Below are 26,658 nucleotides of genomic sequence, written 5' to 3' on the forward strand. Positions count from 1 at the left end.
AGATGTTATTGGTCACATACACATATTTAGCAGATGTTATTGGTCACATACACATATTTAGCAGATGTTATTGGTCACATACACATGTTTAGCAGATGTTATTGGTCACATACACATATTTAGCAGATGTTATTGGTCACATACACATATTTAGCAGATGTTATTGGTCACATACACATATTTAGCAGATGTTATTGGTCACATACACATGGTTAGCAGATGTTATTGGTCACATACACATATTTAGCAGATGTTATTGCGGGTGTAGTGAAATGCTTGTGTTCCTAGCTCCAACAGTGCAGTAATATCTAACAATATACAACAATACACACACATCTAAAAGTAAAATAACGGAATTAAGAAATATATAAATATTTGGACGAGCAATGTCGTAGTGGCGTTGACTAAAATACAGTAGAATAGAATACAGTATATACATATGAGATGAGTAAAGCAGTATGTAAACAGTATTAAAGTGACCAGGCTACGTCATTCAGTGCTATTAGAACCATTGCTCTGTCCTATCAGGCGTGGGCCATCACCAAGCGGACCTTTGCGTACACCAATCACACGGTGCTTCCTGAGGCTCTGGAGCGCTGGCCCGTTGGACTGCTGGAGACCCTGCTGCCCAGACACCTTCAGATCATCTACAGGATCAACCAGGGACACCTGGACGTACGTACTGTATAGTCTGGGTTCACTGGGTGGTATTCTGATGTACTGTATAGTCTGGGTTCACTGGGTGGTATTCTGATGTACTGTATAGACTGGGTTCACTGGGTGGTATTCTGATGTACTGTATAGACTGGGTCCAGTGGGTGGTATTCTGATGTACTGTATAGACTGGGTTCAGTGGGTGGTATTCTGATGTACTGTATAGTCTGGGTTCAGTGGGTGGTATTCTGATGTACTGTATAGACTGGGTTCAGTGGGTGGTATTCTGATGTACTGTATAGTCTGGGTTCAGTGGGTGGTATTCTGATGTACTGTATAGACTGGGTTCAGTGGGTGGTATTCTGATGTACTGTATAGACTGGGTTCACTGGGTGGTATTCTGATGTACTGTATAGACTGGGTTCACTGGGTGGTATTCTGATGTACTGTATAGACTGGGTTCACTGGGTGGTATTCTGATGTACTGTATAGACTGGGTTCACTGGGTGGTATTCTGATGTACTGTATAGTCTGGGTTCACTGGGTGGTATTCTGACTGGATGTACTGTATAGACTGGGTTCACTGGGTGGTATTCTGATGTACTGTATAGTCTGGGTTCACTGGGTGGTATTCTGATGTACTGTATAGTCTGGGTTCACTGGGTGGTATTCTGACTGGATGTACTGTATAGACTGGGTTCACTGGGTGGTATTCTGATGTACTGTATAGTCTGGGTTCACTGGGTGGTATTCTGATGTACTGTATAGACTGGGTTCACTGGGTGGTATTCTGACTGGATGTACCACTATAGACTGGGTTCAGTGGGTGGTATTCTGATGTACTGTATAGTCTGGGTTCAGTGGGTGGTATTCTGATGTACTGTATAGTCTGGGTTCACTGGGTGGTATTCTGATGTACTGTATAGTCTGGGTTCACTGGGTGGTATTCTGATGTACTGTATAGTCTGGGTTCACTGGGTGGTATTCTGATGTACTGTATAGACTGGGTTCACTGGGTGGTATTCTGATGTACTGTATAGTCTGGGTTCACTGGGTGGTATTCTGATGTACTGTATAGACTGGGTTCAGTGGGTGGTATTCTGATGTACTGTATAGACTGGGTTCACTGGGTGGTATTCTGATGTTCTGTATAGACTGGGTTCAGTGGGTGGTATTCTGATGTACTGTATAGTCTGGGTTCAGTGGGTGGTATTCTGATGTACTGTATAGACTGGGTTCAGTGGGTGGTATTCTGATGTACTGTATAGTCTGGGTTCAGTGGGTGGTATTCTGATGTACTGTATAGACTGGGTTCAGTGGGTGGTATTCTGATGTACTGTATAGACTGGGTTCACTGGGTGGTATTCTGATGTACTGTATAGACTGGGTTCACTGGGTGGTATTCTGATGTACTGTATAGACTGGGTTCACTGGGTGGTATTCTGATGTACTGTATAGACTGGGTTCACTGGGTGGTATTCTGATGTACTGTATAGTCTGGGTTCACTGGGTGGTATTCTGACTGGATGTACTGTATAGACTGGGTTCACTGGGTGGTATTCTGATGTACTGTATAGTCTGGGTTCACTGGGTGGTATTCTGATGTACTGTATAGTCTGGGTTCACTGGGTGGTATTCTGACTGGATGTACTGTATAGACTGGGTTCACTGGGTGGTATTCTGATGTACTGTATAGTCTGGGTTCACTGGGTGGTATTCTGATGTACTGTATAGACTGGGTTCACTGGGTGGTATTCTGACTGGATGTACCACTATAGACTGGGTTCAGTGGGTGGTATTCTGATGTACTGTATAGTCTGGGTTCAGTGGGTGGTATTCTGATGTACTGTATAGTCTGGGTTCACTGGGTGGTATTCTGATGTACTGTATAGTCTGGGTTCACTGGGTGGTATTCTGATGTACTGTATAGTCTGGGTTCACTGGGTGGTATTCTGATGTACTGTATAGACTGGGTTCACTGGGTGGTATTCTGATGTACTGTATAGTCTGGGTTCACTGGGTGGTATTCTGATGTACTGTATAGTCTGGGTTCACTGGGTGGTATTCTGATGTACTGTATAGTCTGGGTTCACTGGGTGGTATTCTGATGTACTGTATAGACTGGGTCCAGTGGGTGGTATTCTGATGTACTGTATAGTCTGGGTTCAGTGGGTGGTATTCTGATGTTCTGTATAGACTGGGTTCAGTGGGTGGTATTCTGATGTACTGTATAGTCTGGGTTCACTGGGTGGTATTCTGATGTACTGTATAGACTGGGTCCAGTGGGTGGTATTCTGATGTACTGTATAGACTGGGTCCAGTGGGTGGTATTCTGATGTTCTGTATAGACTGGGTTCAGTGGGTGGTATTCTGATGTACTGTATAGTCTGGGTTCAGTGGGTGGTATTCTGATGTACTGTATAGACTGGGTTCAGTGGGTGGTATTCTGATGTACTGTATAGACTGGGTTCAGTGGGTGGTATTCTGATGTACTGTATAGACTGGGTTCAGTGGGTGGTATTCTGATGTACTGTATAGTCTGGGTTCAGTGGGTGGTATTCTGATGTACTGTATAGACTGGGTTCAGTGGGTGGTATTCTGATGTACTGTATAGACTGGGTTCAGTGGGTGGTATTCTGATGTACTGTATAGACTGGGTTCAGTGGGTGGTATTCTGATGTACTGTATAGACTGGGTTCAGTGGGTGGTATTCTGATGTACTGTATAGACTGGGTCCAGTGGGTGGTATTCTGACTGGATGTACCACTATAGTCTGGGTTCAGTGGGTGGTATTCTGATGTACTGTATAGACTGGGTTCAGTGGGTGTTATTCTGATGTACTGTATAGACTGGGTTCAGTGGGTGGTATTCTGATGTACTGTATAGACTGGGTCCACTGGGTGGTATTCTGATGTACTGTATAGACTGGGTTCACTGGGTGGTATTCTGATGTACTGTATAGACTGGGTCCAGTGGGTGGTATTCTGACTGGATGTACCACTATAGACTGGGTTCAGTGGGTGGTATTCTGATCTACTGTATAGACTGGGTCCAGTGGGTGGTATTCTGATGTACTGTATAGACTGGGTCCACTGGGTGGTATTCTGATGTACTGTATAGACTGGGTCCACTGGGTGGTATTCTGATGTACTGTATAGACTGGGTCCAGTGGGTGGTATTCTGATGTACTGTATAGACTGGGTTCAGTGGGTGGTATTCTGATGTACTGTATAGACTGGGTTCAGTGGGTGGTATTCTGATGTACTGTATAGACTGGGTTCACTGGGTGGTATTCTGATGTACTGTATAGACTGGGTTCACTGGGTGGTATTCTGATGTACTGTATAGACTGGGTCCACTGGGTGGTATTCTGACTGGATATACCACTATAGACTTGGTCCAGTGGGTGGTATTCTGATGTACTGTATAGACTGGGTCCAGTGGGTGGTATTCTGACTGGATGTACCACTATAGACTGGGTCCACTGGGTGGTATTCTGACTGGATGTACCACTATAGACTGGGTCCACTGGGTGGTATTCTGACTGGATGTACCACTATAGACTGGGTCCAGTGGGTGGTATTCTGATGTACTGTATAGACTGGGTTCACTGGGTGGTATTCTGATGTACTGTATAGACTGGGTCCAGTGGGTGGTATTCTGACTGGATGTACCACTATAGACTGGGTTCAGTGGGTGGTATTCTGATGTACTGTATAGACTGGGTTCACTGGGTGGTATTCTGATGTTCTGTATAGACTGGGTTCAGTGGGTGGTATTCTGATGTACTGTATAGTCTGGGTTCAGTGGGTGGTATTCTGATGTACTGTATAGACTGGGTTCAGTGGGTGGTATTCTGATGTACTGTATAGTCTGGGTTCAGTGGGTGGTATTCTGATGTACTGTATAGACTGGGTTCAGTGGGTGGTATTCTGATGTACTGTATAGACTGGGTTCACTGGGTGGTATTCTGATGTACTGTATAGACTGGGTTCACTGGGTGGTATTCTGATGTACTGTATAGACTGGGTTCACTGGGTGGTATTCTGATGTACTGTATAGACTGGGTTCACTGGGTGGTATTCTGATGTACTGTATAGTCTGGGTTCACTGGGTGGTATTCTGACTGGATGTACTGTATAGACTGGGTTCACTGGGTGGTATTCTGATGTACTGTATAGTCTGGGTTCACTGGGTGGTATTCTGATGTACTGTATAGTCTGGGTTCACTGGGTGGTATTCTGACTGGATGTACTGTATAGACTGGGTTCACTGGGTGGTATTCTGATGTACTGTATAGTCTGGGTTCACTGGGTGGTATTCTGATGTACTGTATAGACTGGGTTCACTGGGTGGTATTCTGACTGGATGTACCACTATAGACTGGGTTCAGTGGGTGGTATTCTGATGTACTGTATAGTCTGGGTTCAGTGGGTGGTATTCTGATGTACTGTATAGTCTGGGTTCACTGGGTGGTATTCTGATGTACTGTATAGTCTGGGTTCACTGGGTGGTATTCTGATGTACTGTATAGTCTGGGTTCACTGGGTGGTATTCTGATGTACTGTATAGACTGGGTTCACTGGGTGGTATTCAGATGTACTGTATAGTCTGGGTTCACTGGGTGGTATTCTGATGTACTGTATAGTCTGGGTTCACTGGGTGGTATTCTGATGTACTGTATAGTCTGGGTTCACTGGGTGGTATTCTGATGTACTGTATAGACTGGGTCCAGTGGGTGGTATTCTGATGTACTGTATAGTCTGGGTTCAGTGGGTGGTATTCTGATGTACTGTATAGACTGGGTCCAGTGGGTGGTATTCTGATGTTCTGTATAGACTGGGTTCAGTGGGTGGTATTCTGATGTACTGTATAGTCTGGGTTCAGTGGGTGGTATTCTGATGTACTGTATAGACTGGGTTCAGTGGGTGGTATTCTGATGTACTGTATAGACTGGGTTCAGTGGGTGGTATTCTGATGTACTGTATAGACTGGGTTCAGTGGGTGGTATTCTGATGTACTGTATAGTCTGGGTTCAGTGGGTGGTATTCTGATGTACTGTATAGACTGGGTTCAGTGGGTGGTATTCTGATGTACTGTATAGACTGGGTTCAGTGGGTGGTATTCTGATGTACTGTATAGACTGGGTTCAGTGGGTGGTATTCTGATGTACTGTATAGACTGGGTTCAGTGGGTGGTATTCTGATGTACTGTATAGACTGGGTCCAGTGGGTGGTATTCTGATGTACTGTATAGACTGGGTCCACTGGGTGGTATTCTGACTGGATGTACCACTATAGTCTGGGTTCAGTGGGTGGTATTCTGATGTACTGTATAGACTGGGTTCACTGGGTGGTATTCTGATGTACTGTATAGACTGGGTTCACTGGGTGGTATTCTGATGTACTGTATAGACTGGGTCCACTGGGTGGTATTCTGACTGGATATACCACTATAGACTTGGTCCAGTGGGTGGTATTCTGATGTACTGTATAGACTGGGTCCAGTGGGTGGTATTCTGACTGGATGTACCACTATAGACTGGGTCCACTGGGTGGTATTCTGACTGGATGTACCACTATAGACTGGGTCCACTGGGTGGTATTCTGACTGGATGTACCACTATAGACTGGGTCCAGTGGGTGGTATTCTGATGTACTGTATAGACTGGGTTCACTGGGTGGTATTCTGATGTACTGTATAGACTGGGTCCAGTGGGTGGTATTCTGACTGGATGTACCACTATAGACTGGGTTCAGTGGGTGGTATTCTGATGTACTGTATAGACTGGGTCCAGTGGGTGGTATTCTGATGTACTGTATAGACTGGGTCCACTGGGTGGTATTCTGATGTACTGTATAGACTGGGTCCACTGGGTGGTATTCTGATGTACTGTATAGACTGGGTCCAGTGGGTGGTATTCTGATGTACTGTATAGACTGGGTCCAGTGGGTGGTATTCTGATGTACTGTATAGACTGGGTCCACTGGGTGGTATTCTGACTGGATGTACCACTATAGTCTGGGTTCAGTGGGTGGTATTCTGATGTACTGTATAGACTGGGTTCAGTGGGTGTTATTCTGATGTACTGTATAGACTGGGTTCAGTGGGTGGTATTCTGATGTACTGTATAGACTGGGTTCAGTGGGTGGTATTCTGATGTACTGTATAGTCTGGGTTCAGTGGGTGGTATTCTGATGTACTGTATAGACTGGGTTCAGTGGGTGGTATTCTGATGTACTGTATAGACTGGGTCCACTGGGTGGTATTCTGATGTACTGTATAGACTGGGTTCAGTGGGTGGTATTCTGATGTACTGTATAGACTGGGTCCAGTGGGTGGTATTCTGATGTACTGTATAGACTGGGTTCAGTGGGTGGTATTCTGATGTACTGTATAGTCTGGGTTCAGTGGGTGGTATTCTGATGTACTGTATAGACTGGGTTCAGTGGGTGGTATTCTGATGTACTGTATAGACTGGGTTCAGTGGGTGGTATTCTGATGTACTGTATAGACTGGGTTCAGTGGGTGGTATTCTGATGTACTGTATAGACTGGGCTCAGTGGGTGGTATTCTGATGTACTGTATAGACTGGGTCCAGTGGGTGGTATTCTGATGTACTGTATAGACTGGGTTCAGTGGGTGGTATTCTGATGTACTGTATAGACTGGGTTCAGTGGGTGGTATTCTGATGTACTGTATAGACTGGGTTCAGTGGGTGGTATTCTGATGTACTGTATAGACTGGGTTCAGTGGGTGGTATTCTGATGTACTGTATAGACTGGGTTCAGTGGGTGGTATTCTGATGTACTGTATAGACTGGGTTCAGTGGGTGGTATTCTGATGTACTGTATAGACTGGGTTCAGTGGGTGGTATTCTGATGTACTGTATAGACTGGGTTCACTGGGTGGTATTCTGATGTACTGTATAGACTGGGTCCAGTGGGTGGTATTCTGATGTACTGTATAGACTGGGTTCAGTGGGTGGTATTCTGATGTACTGTATAGACTGGGTCCACTGGGTGGTATTCTGATGTACTGTATAGACTGGGTTCACTGGGTGGTATTCTGATGTACTGTATAGACTGGGTCCAGTGGGTGGTATTCTGACTGGATGTACCACTATAGACTGGGTTCAGTGGGTGGTATTCTGATGTACTGTATAGACTGGGTCCAGTGGGTGGTATTCTGATGTACTGTATAGACTGGGTCCACTGGGTGGTATTCTGATGTACTGTATAGACTGGGTCCACTGGGTGGTATTCTGATGTACTGTATAGACTGGGTCCAGTGGGTGGTATTCTGATGTACTGTATAGACTGGGTTCAGTGGGTGGTATTCTGATGTACTGTATAGACTGGGTTCAGTGGGTGGTATTCTGATGTACTGTATAGACTGGGTTCACTGGGTGGTATTCTGATGTACTGTATAGACTGGGTTCACTGGGTGGTATTCTGATGTACTGTATAGACTGGGTCCACTGGGTGGTATTCTGACTGGATATACCACTATAGACTTGGTCCAGTGGGTGGTATTCTGATGTACTGTATAGACTGGGTCCAGTGGGTGGTATTCTGACTGGATGTACCACTATAGACTGGGTCCACTGGGTGGTATTCTGACTGGATGTACCACTATAGACTGGGTCCACTGGGTGGTATTCTGACTGGATGTACCACTATAGACTGGGTCCAGTGGGTGGTATTCTGATGTACTGTATAGACTGGGTTCACTGGGTGGTATTCTGATGTACTGTATAGACTGGGTCCAGTGGGTGGTATTCTGACTGGATGTACCACTATAGACTGGGTTCAGTGGGTGGTATTCTGATGTACTGTATAGACTGGGTCCAGTGGGTGGTATTCTGATGTACTGTATAGACTGGGTCCACTGGGTGGTATTCTGATGTACTGTATAGACTGGGTCCACTGGGTGGTATTCTGATGTACTGTATAGACTGGGTCCAGTGGGTGGTATTCTGATGTACTGTATAGACTGGGTTCAGTGGGTGGTATTCTGATGTACTGTATAGACTGGGTTCAGTGGGTGGTATTCTGATGTACCGTATAGACTGGGTTCACTGGGTGGTATTCTGATGTACTGTATAGACTGGGTTCACTGGGTGGTATTCTGATTTACTGTATAGACTGGGTCCACTGGGTGGTATTCTGACTGGATGTACCACTATAGACTGGGTCCAGTGGGTGGTATTCTGATGTACTGTATAGACTGGGTCCACTGGGTGGTATTCTGATGTACTGTATAGACTGGGTCCACTGGGTGGTATTCTGACTGGATGTACCACTATAGACTGGGTCCAGTGGGTGGTATTCTGACTGGATGTACCACTATAGACTGGGTCCACTGGGTGGTATTCTGACTGGATGTACCACTATAGACTGGGTCCAGTGGGTGGTATTCTGACTGGATGTACCACTATAGACTGGGTCCACTGGGTGGTATTCTGACTGGATGTACCACTATAGACTGGGTCCACTGGGTGGTATTCTGACTGGATGTACCACTATAGACTGGGTCCACTGGGTGGTATTCTGACTGGATGTACCACTATAGACTGGGTCCACTGGGTGGTATTCTGACTGGATGTACCACTATAGACTGGGTCCACTGGGTGGTATTCTGACTGGATGTACCACTATAGACTGGGTCCACTGGGTGGTATTCTGACTGGATGTACCACTATAGACTGGGTCCACTGGGTGGTATTCTGACTGGATGTACCACTATAGACTGGGTCCACTGGGTGGTATTCTGACTGGATGTACCACTATAGACTGGGTCCACTGGGTGGTATTCTGACTGGATGTACCACTATAGACTGGGTTCAGTGGGTGGTATTCTGATGTACTGTATAGACTGGGTTCACTGGGTGGTATTCTGATGTACTGTATAGACTGGGTTCAGTGGGTGGTATTCTGATGTACTGTATAGACTGGGTTCACTGGGTGGTATTCTGATGTACTGTATAGACTGGGTTGACTGGGTGGTATTCTGACTGGATGTACCACTATAGACTGGGTTCAGTGGGTGGTATTCTGATGTACTGTATAGACTGGGTTGACTGGGTGGTATTCTGACTGGATGTACCACTATAGACTGGGTTCACTGGGTGGTATTCTGACTGGATGTACCACTATAGACTGGGTTCACTGGGTGGTATTCTGATGTACTGTATAGACTGGGTTCAGTGGGTGGTATTCTGATGTACTGTATAGACTGGGTTCAGTGGGTGGTATTCTGATGTACTGTATAGACTGGGTTCAGTGGGTGGTATTCTGATGTACTGTATAGACTGGGTTCAGTGGGTGGTATTCTGATGTACTGTATAGACTGGGTTCACTGGGTGGTATTCTGATGTACTGTATAGACTGGGTTCACTGGGTGGTATTCTGATGTACTGTATAGACTGGGTCCACTGGGTGGTATTCTGACTGGATGTACCACTATAGACTGGGTCCAGTGGGTGGTATTCTGATGTACTGTATAGACTGGGTCCAGTGGGTGGTATTCTGACTGGATGTACCACTATAGACTGGGTCCACTGGGTGGTATTCTGACTGGATGTACCACTATAGACTGGGTCCACTGGGTGGTATTCTGACTGGATGTACCACTATAGACTGGGTCCAGTGGGTGGTATTCTGATGTACTGTATAGACTGGGTCCACTGGGTGGTATACTGATGTACTGTATAGACTGGGTCCACTGGGTGGTATTCTGACTGGATGTACCACTATAGACTGGGTCCAGTGGGTGGTATTCTGACTGGATGTACCACTATAGACTGGGTCCACTGGGTGGTATTCTGACTGGATGTACCACTATAGACTGGGTCCACTGGGTGGTATTCTGACTGGATGTACCACTATAGACTGGGTCCACTGGGTGGTATTCTGACTGGATGTACCACTATAGACTGGGTCCACTGGGTGGTATTCTGACTGGATGTACCACTATAGACTGGGTCCACTGGGTGGTATTCTGACTGGATGTACCACTATAGACTGGGTCCACTGGGTGGTATTCTGACTGGATGTACCACTATAGACTGGGTCCACTGGGTGGTATTCTGACTGGATGTACCACTATAGACTGGGTTCAGTGGGTGGTATTCTGATGTACTGTATAGACTGGGTTCACTGGGTGGTATTCTGATGTACTGTATAGACTGGGTTCAGTGGGTGGTATTCTGATGTACTGTATAGACTGGGTTCACTGGGTGGTATTCTGATGTACTGTATAGACTGGGTTGACTGGGTGGTATTCTGACTGGATGTACCACTATAGACTGGGTCCACTGGGTGGTATTCTGATGTACTGTATAGACTGGGTCCACTGGGTGGTATTCTGATGTACTGTATAGACTGGGTCCACTGGGTGGTATTCTGACTGGATGTACCACTATAGACTGGGTTCACTGGGTGGTATTCTGACTGGATGTACCACTATAGACTGGGTTCACTGGGTGGTATTCTGACTGGATGTACCACTATAGACTGGGTCCACTGGGTGGTATTCTGATGTACCACTATAGACTGGGTTCACTGGGTGGTATTCTGATGTACTGTATAGACTGGGTTCACTGGGTGGTATTCTGATGTACCACTATAGACTGGGTTGACTGGGTGGTATTCTGACTGGATGTACCACTATAGACTGGGTTCACTGGGTGGTATTCTGATGTACCACTATAGACTGGGTTCACTGGGTGGTATTCTGATGTACCACTATAGACTGGGTTCACTGGGTGGTATTCTGATGTACCACTATAGACTGGGTTCACTGGGTGGTATTCTGATGTACCACTATAGACTGGGTTCACTGGGTGGTATTCTGATGTACCACTATAGACTGGGTTCACTGGGTGGTATTCTGATGTACCACTATAGACTGGGCTGTGCTCCCTGCTAACCGTATGAATACATTGCTACTGAATGACTTGAAATGTTCCCTCCCTTACAAGACGCATGGACACTCATCCGGTCCCCATCAGCTCCCTACTTCTCCTCTTGGCCCTAATTCATCCATAGACATGCTGCTTGGACTGTGTCAATAACCAGACTGTTCAGATTGGCAGCATCGTGTGGTTTAGGAGGGATATGAAGCGGACCAGCTGACAGAGTATGTTTCTGGTGTTGTTCCAGGAGATTTCAGCTCTCTTCCCAGAGGACATGGATCGGATACGCAGGATGTCTCTGATCGAGGAGGATGGAGGCAAGAGGGTCAACATGGCTCACCTGTGCATCGTGGGATCTCACGCCGTCAACGGAGTCGCTGAGATACACTCCAACATCATCAAGACTGATGTGTAAGATGGTTCATCTCCACTGTGTTCTCCCTGATAGTAGCAACGTTCTCTCAGATGTGTACGATGGTTCATCTCCACTGTGTTCTCCCTGATAGTAGCAGTGTTCTCTCAGATGTGTACGATGGTTCATCTCCACTGTGTTCTCCCTGATAGTAGCAGTGTTCTCTCAGATGTGTACGATGGGGCTTCTCCACTGTGTTCTCCCTGATAGTAGCAACGTTCTCTCAGATGTGTACGATGGTTCATCTCCACTGTGTTCTCCCTGATAGTAGCAACGTTCTCTCTGATGTGTACGATGGTTCATCTCCACTGTGTTCTCCCTGATAGTAGCAACGTTCTCTCTGATGTGTACGATGGTTCATCTCCACTGTGTTCTCCCTGATAGTAGCAGCGTTCTCTCAGATGTGTACGATGGTTCATCTCCACTGTGTTCTCCCTGATAGTAGCAACGTTCTCTCAAATGTGTACGATGGTTCATCTCCACTGTGTTCTCCCTGATAGTAGCAACGTTCTCTCAAATGTGTACGATGGTTCATCTCCACTGTGTTCTCCCTGATAGTAGCAACGTTCTCTCAGATGTGTACGATGGTTCATCTCCACTGTGTTCTCCCTGATAGTAGCAACGTTCTCTCAGATGTGTACGATGGTTCATCTCCACTGTGTTCTCCCTGATAGTAGCAGTGTTCTCTCAGATGTGTACGATGGGGCTTCTCCACTGTGTTCTCCCTGATAGTAGCAACGTTCTCTCAGATGTGTACGATGGGGCTTCTCCAGGTTGTGTTCAGTAGGCATACAATGTAAGAGAAACTCCCAACTGTCTGAAACCAGGGGCGGTAAGTAGCCTAGTGGTTAGAGTGTAGGGGCGGCAGGTAGCCTAGTGGTTAGAGCGTAGGGGCGGCAGGTAGCCTAGTGGTTAGAGGGTAGGGGCGGCAGGTAGCCTAGTGGTTAGAGGGTAGGGGCGGTAGATAGCCTAGTGGTTAGAACGTAGGGGCGGCAGGTAGCCTAGTGGTTAGAGCGTAGGGGCGGCAGGTAGCCTAGTGGTTAGAACGTAGGGGCGGCAGGTAGCCTAGTGGTTAGAGAGTAGGGGCGGCAGGTAGCCTAGTGGTTAGAACGTAGGGGCGGCAGGTAGCCTAGTGGTTAGAACGTAGGGGCGGCAGGTAGCCTAGTGGTTAGAGAGTAGGGACGGCAGGTAGCCTAGTGGTTAGAGAGTAGGGGCGGCAGGTAGCCTAGTGGTTAGAACGTAGGAGCGGCAGGTAGCCTAGTGGTTAGAGCGTAGGGGCGGCAGGTAGCCTAGTGGTTAGAGCGTAGGGGCGGCAGGTAGCCTAGTGGTTAGAACGTAGGGGCGGCAGGTAGCCTAGTGGTTAGAGCGTAGGGGCGGCAGGTAGCCTAGTGGTTAGAGCGTAGGGGCGGCAGGTAGCCTAGTGGTTAGAGCGTAGGGGCGGCAGGTAGCCTAGTGGTTAGAGCGTAGGGGCGGCATGTAGCCTAGTGGTTAGAGCGTAGGGGCGGCAGGTAGCCTAGTGGTTAGAACGTAGGGGCGGCAGGTAGCCTAGTGGTTAGAGCGTAGGGGCGGCAGGTAGCCTAGTGGTTAGAACGTAGGGGCGGCAGGTAGCCTAGTGGTTAGAACGTAGGGGCGGCAGGTAGCCTAGTGGTTAGAGCGTAGGGGCGGCAGGTAGCCTAGTGGTTAGAACGTAGGGGCGGCAGGTAGCCTAGTGGTTAGAACGTAGGGGCGGCAGGTAGCCTAGTGGTTAGAGCGTAGGGGCGGCAGGTAGCCTAGTGGTTAGAACGTAGGGGCGGCAGGTAGCCTAGTGGTTAGAGCGTAGGGGCGGCAGGTAGCCTAGTGGTTAGAACGTAGGGGCGGTAGATAGCCTAGTGGTTAGAGTGTTGGGCCAGAAACTGAAAGGTTGCTAGATCGAATCCCCGAGCTGACAAGGTAAAAGTCTGTCGTTCTGCCCCTGTTCCTAGGCCGTCATTGTAAATAAGAATTTGTTCTTAACTGACTTGCCAGTTTTTAAGTAAACATTTTTTTTTAAATGTAACCTTCTGAACAAGTGTTTTGCTATGGTGAGCTTTATTGAACACGATTCTACCGTCTTCTAGTAGCGTCCTAGATTCTAAAATATATTTCCTTTTTTGTTCTGAAAGCTTCAGAGACTTCAGCGAATTAGAACCGGAGAAGTTCCAGAACAAGACCAATGGCATCACTCCTAGACGCTGGCTCCTCCTCTGTAACCCGGGATTGGCTGAGCTCATTGCTGAGGTTTGATTGCCATCTTTGATTGGCCGTTTTTATCTCTCTTGATATTCCTGTATCTTTTGAATGCTAATTTTCTTTGCTAATTTGCTATGTCACCTTCATGTACTTTGTCTACATGCTTCTAGGCCATTGGGGAGGAATATGTGAAGGACCTCAGCCAGTTACAGAAGCTCAATGAGCTGGTCGACGATGATACCTTCATTAGAGATGTCTCTAAAGTCAAGCAGGTGAAGCTTACGTCTCCCCACCCCTTCATTAACAACAGTCAACACACATGTCCTATAATGGATCATATTTGTGAGCTCTACTCTGTATATTTACTGTTCTGAAGAACCATGCCATTTCCCAATAGTAATATTGGCAGGAAATGACCCCCCATATGGATAAAAAACATGTTCCAGCCAGGCAAACAATCCAACCAACTGAATAAATACACTGAGTACACATCAGTGTGGAACTCCTAATTCCATACAAACACAGAGCAAACAGGAAGTTGACCATTTATAATTCCATGCAAACACAGAGCAGACAGGAAGTTGACCATATATAATTCCACGCAAACACAGAGCAGACAGGAAGTTGACCATATATAATTCCATGCAAACACAGAGCAAACAGGAAGTTGACCATATATAATTCCATGCAAACGCAGAGCAGACAGGAAGTTGACCATATATAATTCCACGCAAACGCAGAGCAGACAGGAAGTTGACCATATATAATTCCATGCAAACGCAGAGCAGACAGGAAGTTGACCATATATAATTCCATGCAAACGCAGAGCAGACAGGAAGTTGACCATATATAATTCCACGCAAACACAGAGCAGACAGGAAGTTGACCATATATAATTCCATGCAAACACAGAGCAAACAGGAAGTTGACCATATATAATTCCATGCAAACGCAGAGCAGACAGGAAGTTGACCATATATAATTCCACGCAAACGCAGAGCAGACAGGAAGTTGACCATATATAATTCCATGCAAACGCAGAGCAGACAGGAAGTTGACCATATATAATTCCATGCAAACGCAGAGCAGACAGGAAGTTGACCATATATAATTCCATGCAAACGCAGAGCAGACAGGAAGTTGACCATATATAATTGGTTTTGTTCCTTGGTACACATGTTGGGGCATGTTGCTGATGCTACTATTTCATAAGATCATCCTATCAAACTGATCCCATTGGTTCAACAGGGTTACGCCCCAAATTGAACCCTAGAGTGTACTACTTCCAGCAGTGGTAAAAGTACCATGTCATACTGGAGTAAAAGTAACATGTCATACTGGAGTAAAAGTACCATGTCATACTGGAGTAAAAGTACCATGTCATACTGGAGTAAAAGTACCAGGTCATACTGGAGTAAAAGTACCAGGTCATACTGGAGTAAAAGTACCATGTCATACTGGAGTAAAAGTACCATGTCATACTGGAGTAAAAGTACCAGGTCATACTGGAGTAAAAGTACCAGGTCATAATGGAGTAAAAGTACCATGTCATACTGGAGTAAAAGTACCATGTCATACTGGAGTAAAAGTACCATGTCATACTGGAGTAAAAGTACCATGTCATACTGGAGTAAAAGTACCATGTCATACTGGAGTAAAAGTACCATGTCATACTGGAGTAAAAGTAACATGTCATACTGGAGTAAAAGTAACATGTCATACTGGAGTAAAAGTAAACATACTTTAATAGAAAATGACTCAAGTAAAAGTCACAGTAAAATCTAACTTGAGTAAAAGTAAAAAAGTATTTGGTTTTAAATATACTTAAATATCAAAAGTAAATGTAATTGCAAAAATATGCTTAAGTTAAAGTACAAGTAAAAATCATTTAACATTTTTTTATATGAAGCAAACCAGACTGCACAATGTTCTTGTATTTTATTTATGGATAGCCAGGGGCACACTCCAACATCCAGACATAATTTACAAACAAAGAATTTGTGTTTAGTGTGTCTTCCAGATCAGAGGCAGCAGGGATGACCAGAGATGTTTTCTTGATAAGTGACTAAATTGGACCATTTTTCTGTCCTGCTAAGCATTCAAAATGTAACAAGTACATTTGGGTGTCAGGGAAAATGAATGGAGTAAAAAGTACCACATTTTCTTTAGGAATACTTAAGTAGTACTTTAAAGTATTTTTACTTACGTACTTTACCCCATTGACTGCTTGTGACAAGCCCTATGGGCCCTGGTCAGAAGTATTAGGGCCCTGGTCAGAAGTATTAGGGCCCTGTTCAGAAGTATTAGGGCCCTGGTCAGAAGTATTAGGGCCCTGGTCAGGAGTATTAGGGCCCTGGTCAGAAGTATTGGGGCCATGATCAGAAGTATTAGGGCCCTGATCAGAAGTATTAGGGCCCTGTTCAGAAGTATTAGGGCCCTGTTCGGAAGTATTAAGGCCCTGGTCAGAAGTAATAGGGCCCTGGTCAGAAGTATTAGGGCCCTGGTCAGAAGTATTAGGTTAGAAGTATTAGGGCCCTGTTCAGAAGTATTAGGGCCCTGTTCAGAAGTATTAGGGCCCTGTTCAGAAGTATTAGGGCCCTGTTCAAAACTATTAGGGCCCTGGTTAGAAGTATTAGGTTAGAAGTATTAGGGCCCTGTTCAGAAGTATTAGGGCCCTGGTCAGAAGTATTAGGGCCCTGTTCAGAAGTATTAGGGACCTGGTCAGAAGTATTAGGGCCCTGGTCAGAAGTATTAGGGCCCTGTTCAGAAGTATTAGGTTAGAAGTATTAGGGCCCTGTTCAGAAGTATTAGGGACCTGGTCAGAAGTATTAGGGCCCTGGTCAGAAGTATTAGGGCCCTGGTCAGAAGTATTAGGGCCATGATCAGAAGTATTAGGGCCCTGTTCAGAAGTATTAGGGCCCTGTTCAGAAGTATTAAGGCCCTGGTCAGAAGTATTAAGGCCCTGGTCAGAAGTATTAGGGCCCTGGTCAGAAGTATTAGGGCCCTGGTTAGAAGTATTAGGGCCCTGGTCAGAAGTATTAGGGCCCTGGTCAGAAGTATTAGGGCCCTGGTTAGAAGTATTAGGGCCCTGTTCAGAAGTATTAGGGCCCTGTTCAGAAGTATTAGGGCCCTTTTTTAGAAGTATTAGGGCCCTGGTCAGAAGTATTAGGGCCCTGGTCAGAAGTATTAGAGCCCTGGTCAGAAGTATTAGGTTAGAAGTATTAGGGCCCTGTTCAGAAGTATTAGGGCCCTGTTCAGAAGTATTAGGGCCCTGGTCAGAGGGAGTACATTCACTTCAAGGGAATAGAATAGCATTTGTATCAAGTCATGTCTTTCTGTGCCCAGGATAACAAGGAGAAGTTTTCCCAGTACCTGGAGAAAGAGTACATGGTGGAAATCAACCCATCCTCCATGTTTGATGTTCACGTCAAGAGGATTCACGAGTACAAGCGTCAGCTCCTCAACTGCCTTCACATCCTCACCATGTACAACCGTACGTTGTGTGTGTGTGTGTGTGTGTGTGTGTGTGTGTGTGTGTGTGTGTGTGTGTGTGTGTGTGTGTGTGTGTGTGTGTGTGTGTGTGTGTGTGTGTGTGTGTGTGTGTGTGTGTGTGTGTGTGTGTGTGTGTAGTGCACTAGTTTTGTCAAATGAGGAATAGGGTGCCACCTCCTTGCCTTATGATGACCCTTGGTTATAAATGATCTGTGAAGCTTCTACGTAGGCCTTTATAAAGGGTTATGAAGGGCTTAATTTAGGCGTTATAATAAGTAACACCTTTTGTTTAAAATCTGATCAAATATTTTGTTGTTTTTGTTTTTTGAAGGCATCAGGAAGAACCCAAAAGCACCTTTTGTTCCCCGGACTGTGATCATTGGTGGCAAGGTACGTACTGAACTCTCGCTCAACTCTTTTTCTCAATATCAGAAAGAGGGAAAGACCTCCTGACTTTCTCATCCAATGGGGTTTTGAGAAGGAGGAAAGCGGACACGAGGAATCCAGGAAATGCAATTGAGGTTCTCCCCTGCGTCTTTCATGTATTCCTCACAGCCTCTTCCCATTGGAGGAAAAGGCTCGAGGGGAGGAACTGTGGCTCTTCTCCTCCGATGTATTTTGAGAAGGAAGTGAGGAGAGGGGACACCCTAGTGAAATTAATTGACACCCTAGGGGGCCCCTGGTAAAAAGTAGTGTAACAAACCCAGCAGCGTTGCAGTTCTTGACACAAACCAGTGCGCCTGGCTCCTACTACCATACCCCGTTCAAAGGCACTATGACCCCCTAGGGTTAAAAGTTAAAATTAGTGCACTAAATATAGAGGAAATGGTACCATTTTTGGATGCAGCCCCAGGAATGGAGGAAAGCTAAATTTGAGAAGGATCCTGTGTCTCCCTCTACAGGCTGCGCCGGGGTACCACATGGCCAAGATGATCATCAAGCTGATCACGGCTGTAGGAGAGGTGGTCAACAAAGACCCTGTGGTGGGCAGCAAGCTAAAGGTCATCTACCTGGAGAACTACAGGGTCTCTCTGGCTGAGAAAGGTACTGTATCTACCTGGAGAACTACAGGGTCTCTCTGGCTGAGAAAGGTACTGTATCTACCTGGAGAACTACAGGGTCTCTCTGGCTGAGAAAGGTACTGTATCTACCTGGAGAACTACAGGGTCTCTCTGGCTGAGAAAGGTACTGTATCTATCTGGAGAACTACAGGGTCTCTCTGGCTGAGAAAGGTACTGTATCTACCTGGAGAACTACAGGGTCTCTCTGGCTGAGAAAGGTACTGTATCTATCTGGAGAACTACAGGGTCTCTCTGGCTGAGAAAGGTACTGTATATATCTACAGTCGCTAGTGAAAGTCATGGGCTTTGCTCTTTTTTAAAAATATATATTTATTTTGATCCTGACAAACTCCCCAGTCCCTGCCGGTGACTAGCATACCCATAACATGATGCTGCCAACATAATACTTACCTTTCAGGGGAAAAGTATCACCATTATCCTTGTGGGAGTATTTGTGATGTATTTCCCCCTACAGTAATCTATTTACCCCTACAGTAATCTATTTCCCCCTACAGTAATCTATTTGCCCCTATTGTAATCTATTTCCCCCTACAGTAATCTATTTCCCCCTACAGTAATCTATTTCCCCCTACTGTAATCTATTTCCCCCTATTGTAATCTATTTCCCCCTATTGTAATCTATTTCCCCCTATTGTAATCTATTTCCCCCTATTGTAATCTATTTCCCCCCTACAGTAATCTATTTCCCCCTACAGTAATCTATTTCCCCCTACAGTAATCTATTTCCCCCTACAGTAATCTATTTCCCCCTATTGTAATCTCTTTCCCCCCTACAGTAATCCCAGCCACGGACCTGTCTGAGCAGATCTCGACAGCTGGCACGGAGGCGTCAGGCACTGGCAACATGAAGTTCATGCTGAACGGCGCACTCACCATCGGCACCATGGACGGAGCCAACGTAGAGATGGCAGAGGAGGCTGGAGAGGAGAACATGTTCATCTTCGGCATGAGGGTGGAGGACGTGGCAGAGATGGACGTACAGGGGTAACACACACACACAGACACACACAGAGATGGACGTAGAGGGGTAACACACACACACAGACACACACAGAGATGGACGTAGAGGGGTAACACACACAGACACAGAGGGACGTACAGGGGTAACACACACACACACACACAGAGGGACGTACAGGGGTAACACACACACACAGACACACAGAGGGACGTACAGGGGTAACACACACACACACACACACACACAGAGGGACGTAGAGGGGTAACACACACACACACACAGAGGGACGTGTTACACCGACCACGTTACACCGACCACGTTACACCGACCACGTTACACCGACCACGATACACCGACCACGTTACACCGACCACGTTACACCGACCACGATACACCGACCACGATACACCGACCACGATACACCGACCACGATACACCGACCACGTCACACCGACCACGATACACCGACCACGATACACCGACCACGTTACACCGACCACGTTACACCGACCACGATACACCGACCACGATACACCGACCACGTTACACCGACCACGTTACACCGACCACGATACACCGACCACGTTACACAGACCACGTTACACAGACCACGTTACACAGACCACGTTACACCGACCACGTTACACCGACCACGTTACACCGACCACGTTACACCGACCACGATACACCGACCACGATACACCGACCACGTTACACCGACCACGTTACACCGACCACGATACACCGACCACGTTACACCGGCCACGTTACACCGACCACGCCATAAAGTTGGGTGTTGCTAAACTCAATATGAAACTTGACTCATGTGATGATTTACTGAGTAAGTAATACATGAACAAATGGTTTACCAGTTTTGTTTGAAAGGGAAGTTGCTCTATTGTAAACTTGTCATTTAGAGAGATGTGACTATGATGTCTTGTTGTGAGAAATGTTGCTACTCTGTTCTCTCCTCTAAAGCTACGATGCCATGACATATTATGAGAAGATTCCAGAACTGAAGCAAGCCATTGACCAGATCAACAGTGGATTCTTCAGCCCCAAACAACCAGAGCTCTTCAAAGACGTCACCAACATGCTCTTCAACCATGACCGGTAGGTAGTGGCTTGAACCCCCAAAATGGCACCCTATTCCCTATTTGGTGCACTACATTAGACCAGAGCCCTATGGCACCCTATTCCCTATATATAGTGCACTACTTTAGACCAGAGCCCTATGGCTCCCTATTCCCTATTTGGTGCACTACTTTAGACCAGAGCCCTATGGCTCCCTATTCCCTATATAGTGCACTACTTTAGACCAGAGCTCTATGGCACCCTATTCACTATATAGTGCACTACTTTAGACCAGAGCCCTATGGCACCCTATTCCCTATATAGTGCACTACTTTAGACCAGAGCTCTATGGCACCCTATTCCCTATATAGTGCACTACTTTTGGCCAGGCCCTGGTCAAAAATAGTGCACTATAAAAGGAATAGGATGCCATTTTGGGATGCAGACATAGAATTACCAGAAGGGTCGAGGAACGCCGCTACAGTCCACCACAGAACATTGATTTGAATGGGAATGTTCGTTCCAGTAATTGTATTTCTATGGCTGCTGTGGTCCTTCCTGAGTCTTGACTGTCTCTGTCTTCAGCTTCAAGGTGTTTGCAGACTATGAGGAATACATAAAGTGCCAGGAGAAAGTCAGCCAACTATATCAGGTAATCATCATTATTCCCCCATGTACCTCTAGCGTGGATACAGAATATTCTGCTGAAAATATTGTTTTATTTTTCCAAAGGTAAGTTGACTGAGAACACATTCTCATTTACAGCAACGACCTGGGGAATAGTTACAGGGGAGATGAATGAGCCAGTTAGAAGCTGGGGATGATTAGATGGCCATGATGGTATGAGGGTCAGATTGGGAATTTAGCCAGGACACCAGGGTTAACACCCCTACTCTTACGGTAAGTACCATGGGATCTTTAGTGACCACAGAGAGTCAGGACACTCGTTTCATGTCCAATCTGAAAGACGGCACCCTACACAGGGCAATGTCCCCAATCACTGCCCTGGGGCATTGGGATATTTTTTTTAGACCAGAGGAAAAGAGTGCCTACTACTGGCCCTCCAACACCACTTCCAGCAGCATCTGGTCTCCCATCCAGGGGACCAACCAGGACCTGACCTGCTTAGCTTCAGAGGCAAGCCAGCAGTGGGATGCAGGGTGGTATGCTGCTGAAAAGATTACAGTAAAGCCTGATACGGATCATCCTGCTGAAAAGATTACAGTAGAGCCTGATATGGATCATACTGCTGAAAATATTACAGTAGAGCCTGATACGGATCATACTGCTGAAAAGATTACAGTAGATACAGATCATACTGCTGAAAAGATTACAGTAGAGCCTGATACGGATCATCCTGCTGAAAAGATTACAGTAGAGCCTGATACGGATCATCCTGCTGAAAAGATTACAGTAGAGCCTGATACGGATCATCCTGCTGAAAAGATTACAGTAGAGCCTGATACGGATCATCCTGCAGAAAAGATTACAGTAGATACAGATCATACTGCTGAAAAGATTACAGTAGAGCCTGATACGGATCATACTGCTGAAAAGATTACAGTAGAGCCTGATACGGATCATACTGCTGAAAAGATTACAGTTGAGCCTGATACGGATCATCCTGCTGAAAAGATTACAGTAGAGCCTGATACGGATCATCCTGCTGAAAAGATTACAGTAGAGCCTGATACGGATCATCCTGCTGAAAAGATTACAGTAGAGCCTGATACGGATCATCCTGCTGAAAAGATTACAGTAGATACAGATCATCCTGCTGAAAAGATTACAGTAGAGCCTGATACGGATCATACTGCTGAAAAGATTACAGTAGATACAGATCATACTGCTGAAAAGATTACAGTAGAGCCTGATACGGATCATACTGCTGAAAAGATTACAGTAGAGCCTGATACGGATCATACTGCTGAAAAGATTACAGTAGATACAGATCATACTGCTGAAAATATTACAGTAGAGCCTGATAAGGATCATCCTGCTGAAAAGATTACAGTAGAGCATGATACGGATCATACTGCTGAAAAGATTACAGTAGATACAGATCATACTGCTGAAAAGATTACAGTAGAGCCTGATACGGATCATCCTGGTGAAAAGATTACAGTAGAGCCTGATACGGATCATCCTGCTGAAAAGATTACAGTAGAGCCTGATACGGATCATCCTGCTGAAAAGATTACAGTAGATACAGATCATCCTGCTGAAAAGATTACAGTAGAGCCTGATACGGATCATACTGCTGAAAAGATTACAGTAGATACAGATCATACTGCTGAAAAGATTACAGTAGAGCCTGATACGGATCATACTGCTGAAAAGATTACAGTAGAGCCTGATACGGATCATACTGCTGAAAAGATTACAGTAGATACAGATCATACTGCTGAAAATATTACAGTAGAGCCTGATAAGGATCATCCTGCTGAAAAGATTACAGTAGAGCATGATACGGATCATACTGCTGAAAAGATTACAGTAGATACAGATCATACTGCTGAAAAGATTACAGTAGAGCCTGATACGGATCATCCTGGTGAAAAGATTACAGTAGAGCCTGATACGGATCATACTACTGAAAAGATTACAGTAGAGCCTGATACGGATCATACTGCTGAAAAGATTACAGTAGAGCCTGATACGGATCATACTGCTGAAAAGATTACAGTAGAGCCTGATACGGATCATACTGCTGAAAAGATTACAGTAGAGCCTGATACGGATCATCCTGCTGAAAAGATTACAGTAGAGCCTGATATGGATCATACTGCTGAAAAGGTACGTCTGGGCACAATTACCATTCTAAGGTGGTCCTTTGTGGCACAGTAGGTAAGACAGTGGTGTTAGCAGTACCAAAGTTGTGGGTTCAATTCCCACAGGGATCACATACTACCATAAACATGTATGCACTCACTACTGCAAGCCGTTTTGGACAAAAGTGTCATTATATTTATTTATATATGTGTGGTATGTGTGTGTGTGTGTGTGTGTATGTGTATATATATATATATATATATGTATATATAAAATATGTATATGTATATATATATATTATATATACAGTGGGGAGAACAAGTATTTGATACACTGCCGATTTTGCAGGTTTTCCTACTTACAAAGCATGTAGAGGTCTGTAATTTATCATAGGTACACTTCAACTGTGAGAGACGGAATCTAAAACAAAAATCCGGAAAATCACATTGTATGATTTTTAAGTAATTCATTTGCATTTTATTGCATGACATAAGTATTTGATCACCGACCAACCAGTAAGAATTCCGGCTCTCACAGACCTGTTAGTTTTTCTTTAAGAAGCCCTCCTGTTCTCCACTCATTACCTGTATTAACTGCACCTGTTTGAACTCGTTACCTGTATAAAAGACACCTGTCCACACACTCAATCAAACAGACTCCAACCTCTCCACAATGGCCAAGACCAGAGAGCTGTGTAAGGACATCAGGGATAAAATTGTAGACCTGCACAAGGCTGGGATGGGCTACAGGACAATAGGCAAGCAGCTTGGTGAGAAGGCAACAACTGTTGGCGCAATTATTAGAAAATGGAAGAAGTTCAAGATGACGGTCAATCACCCTCGGTCTGGGGCTCCATGCAAGATCTCACCTCGTGGGGCATCAATGGTCATGAGGAAGGTGAGGGATCATCCCAGAACTACACGGCAGGACCTGGTCAATGACCTGAAGAGAGCTGGGACCACAGTCTCAAAGAAAACCATTAGTAACACACTACGCCGTCATGGATTAAAATCCTGCAGGGCACGCAAGGTCCCCCTGCTCAAGCCAGCGCATGTCCAGGCCCGTCTGAAGTTTGCCAATGACCATCTGGATGATCCAGAGGAGGAATGGGAGAAGGTCATCTGGTCTGATGAGACAAAAATAGAGCTTGGTCTAAACTCCACTCGCCGTGTTTGGAGGAAGAAGAAGGATGAGTACAACCCCAAGAACACCATCCCAACCGTGAAGCATGGAGGTTATTTGGGGATGCTTTTCTGCAAAGGGGACAGGACGACTGCACCGTATTGAGGGGAGGATGGATGGGGCCATGTATCGCGAGATCTTGGCCAACAACCTCCTTCCCTCAGTAAGAGCATTGAAGATGGGTCATGGCTGGGTCTTCCAGCATGACAACGACCCGAAACACACAGCCAGGGCAACTAAGGAGTGGCTCCGTAAGAAGCATCTCAAGGTCCTGGAGTGGCCTAGCCAGTCTCCAGACCTGAACCCAATAGAAAATCTTTGGAGGGAGCTGAAAGTCCGTATCGCCCAGTGACAGCCCCGAAACCTGAAGGATCTGGAGAAGGTCTGTATGGAGGAGTGGGCCAAAATTCCTGCTGCAGTGTGTGCAAACCTGGTCAAGAACTACAGGAAACGTATGATCTCTGTAATTGCAAACTAAGGTTTCTGTACCAAATATTAAGTTCTGCTTTTCTGATGTATCAAATACTTATGTCATGCAATAAAATGCAAATTAATTACTTAAAAATCATACAATGTGATTTTCTGGATTTTTGTTTTAGATTCCGTCTCTCACAGTTGAAGTGTACCTATGATAAAAATTACAGACCTCTACATGCTTTGTAAGTAGGAAAACCTGCAAAATCGGCAGTGTATCAAATACTTCTTCTCCCCACTGTATATATATATATGTGTGTGTGTATATAATATGTGTGTGTGTGTATATATATATATATATAATGAAGGTTTACTTGCAGTGACTATGTGGTTGTCTTGGGTACCTCAGCTGAATACGCTGCTGTTCAGTTGGTCTGGATAACAGCTTCCGCTGAATGACCAACATGTAAAAGTAACGTGGCTTTTTATATATATATACACACACATATATATATATATATATATATATATATAATCATGTTTTTTTTCTTCTTAGAACCCGAGGGAGTGGACCAAGATGGTGATCAAGAACATCGCTGCGTCCGGGAAGTTCTCTAGTGACCGCACCATCACCGACTACGCCACGGAGGTGTGGGGGGTGGAGCCTACAGATCTGAAGATCCCACCCCCCAATGAGCCACGCGAGGCTCTCGACGAGACGGCCAGGGCGCTGAGGGAGAAGTGAGGCTGCCTGGTGTGGTGTGGTGTGGCCAGGGTGAAGTTACCCCTAGAGGCTGTTCTTCTCAGTTTAGCATTGTCCCCCCACTAATGGTTAAGGTTAGGAGATGGGGAAGCTGATCCTTGATCTGTACCTAAGGAAAACTTCACCCCAGATTGCCTGTCGTTATTTAAAGGGAAAATCTTTTAAAAAATGTAACTCAATAAACTACTTAATAACAGTCTGTTACATACTTTCAGCATCAACAAACAGTGTTCTATTTTTCTGACCTCCATCTTCTAGGTGCTATACTGTTGCTACCAGATTCTTACCCTGTCTTTCAGTTGCCAACTGGCTCATACTGTACTTGAAAGTGAATTTATCAACAAACAAACAAAAAGTTTATTATGACCCTTCATTTTCTAATAATCTGTATTGTTACTTAAAAATAAATCTCGTCTCTGATCTGATGTATTTTTAATGTTTATTTTTCAACTTTTAATAGTAATATTATGAACACAGTTACGAGAAAGACTAGTGCAATACAAAATCTGACTCAGAACATGGACACGTCGCCATGAAAGTTCCAGTGAGGACAAAGGACATGACAATGAACAGATTATGTTTCCTTCCTGTTGGTACGCTTAGCCACCGGACTAGATAGCAGCGATCATCAACTAGATTCAGACACGGGACCATTTTTTAAAATGTTCTTTAGCGGATGGTCAAGGGGCCGGAACATAATTATGATGAAACTGGCTCTCACGAGGA

At 45.4% G+C, this 26,658-nt stretch overlaps 1 protein-coding gene across 1 annotated transcript in view; it reads left to right on the forward strand.

Moving 5' to 3' along the window:
* The window catches only part of LOC120023417 (glycogen phosphorylase, liver form-like), a 41,411-nt gene extending 15,054 nt beyond the window's left edge, over positions 1-26,357 (forward strand). The window contains exons 10-20 of the mRNA XM_038967436.1: positions 529-675; positions 11,820-11,983; positions 14,126-14,240; positions 14,363-14,464; positions 17,538-17,685; positions 18,016-18,074; positions 18,587-18,728; positions 19,543-19,750; positions 20,706-20,840; positions 21,387-21,453; positions 25,726-26,357. Coding sequence (XP_038823364.1) covers positions 529-675; positions 11,820-11,983; positions 14,126-14,240; positions 14,363-14,464; positions 17,538-17,685; positions 18,016-18,074; positions 18,587-18,728; positions 19,543-19,750; positions 20,706-20,840; positions 21,387-21,453; positions 25,726-25,914 — 1,476 coding nt within the window. The 3' untranslated portion in view covers positions 25,915-26,357. The remainder of the gene's footprint in view (positions 1-528; positions 676-11,819; positions 11,984-14,125; positions 14,241-14,362; positions 14,465-17,537; positions 17,686-18,015; positions 18,075-18,586; positions 18,729-19,542; positions 19,751-20,705; positions 20,841-21,386; positions 21,454-25,725) is intronic.
* Positions 26,358-26,658: the final 301 nt, after the last annotated feature.

Source organism: Salvelinus namaycush, chromosome 28 (assembly GCF_016432855.1).
Source record: "Salvelinus namaycush isolate Seneca chromosome 28, SaNama_1.0, whole genome shotgun sequence".
In the NCBI taxonomy this organism is placed as follows: Eukaryota; Metazoa; Chordata; class Actinopteri; order Salmoniformes; family Salmonidae; genus Salvelinus; species Salvelinus namaycush.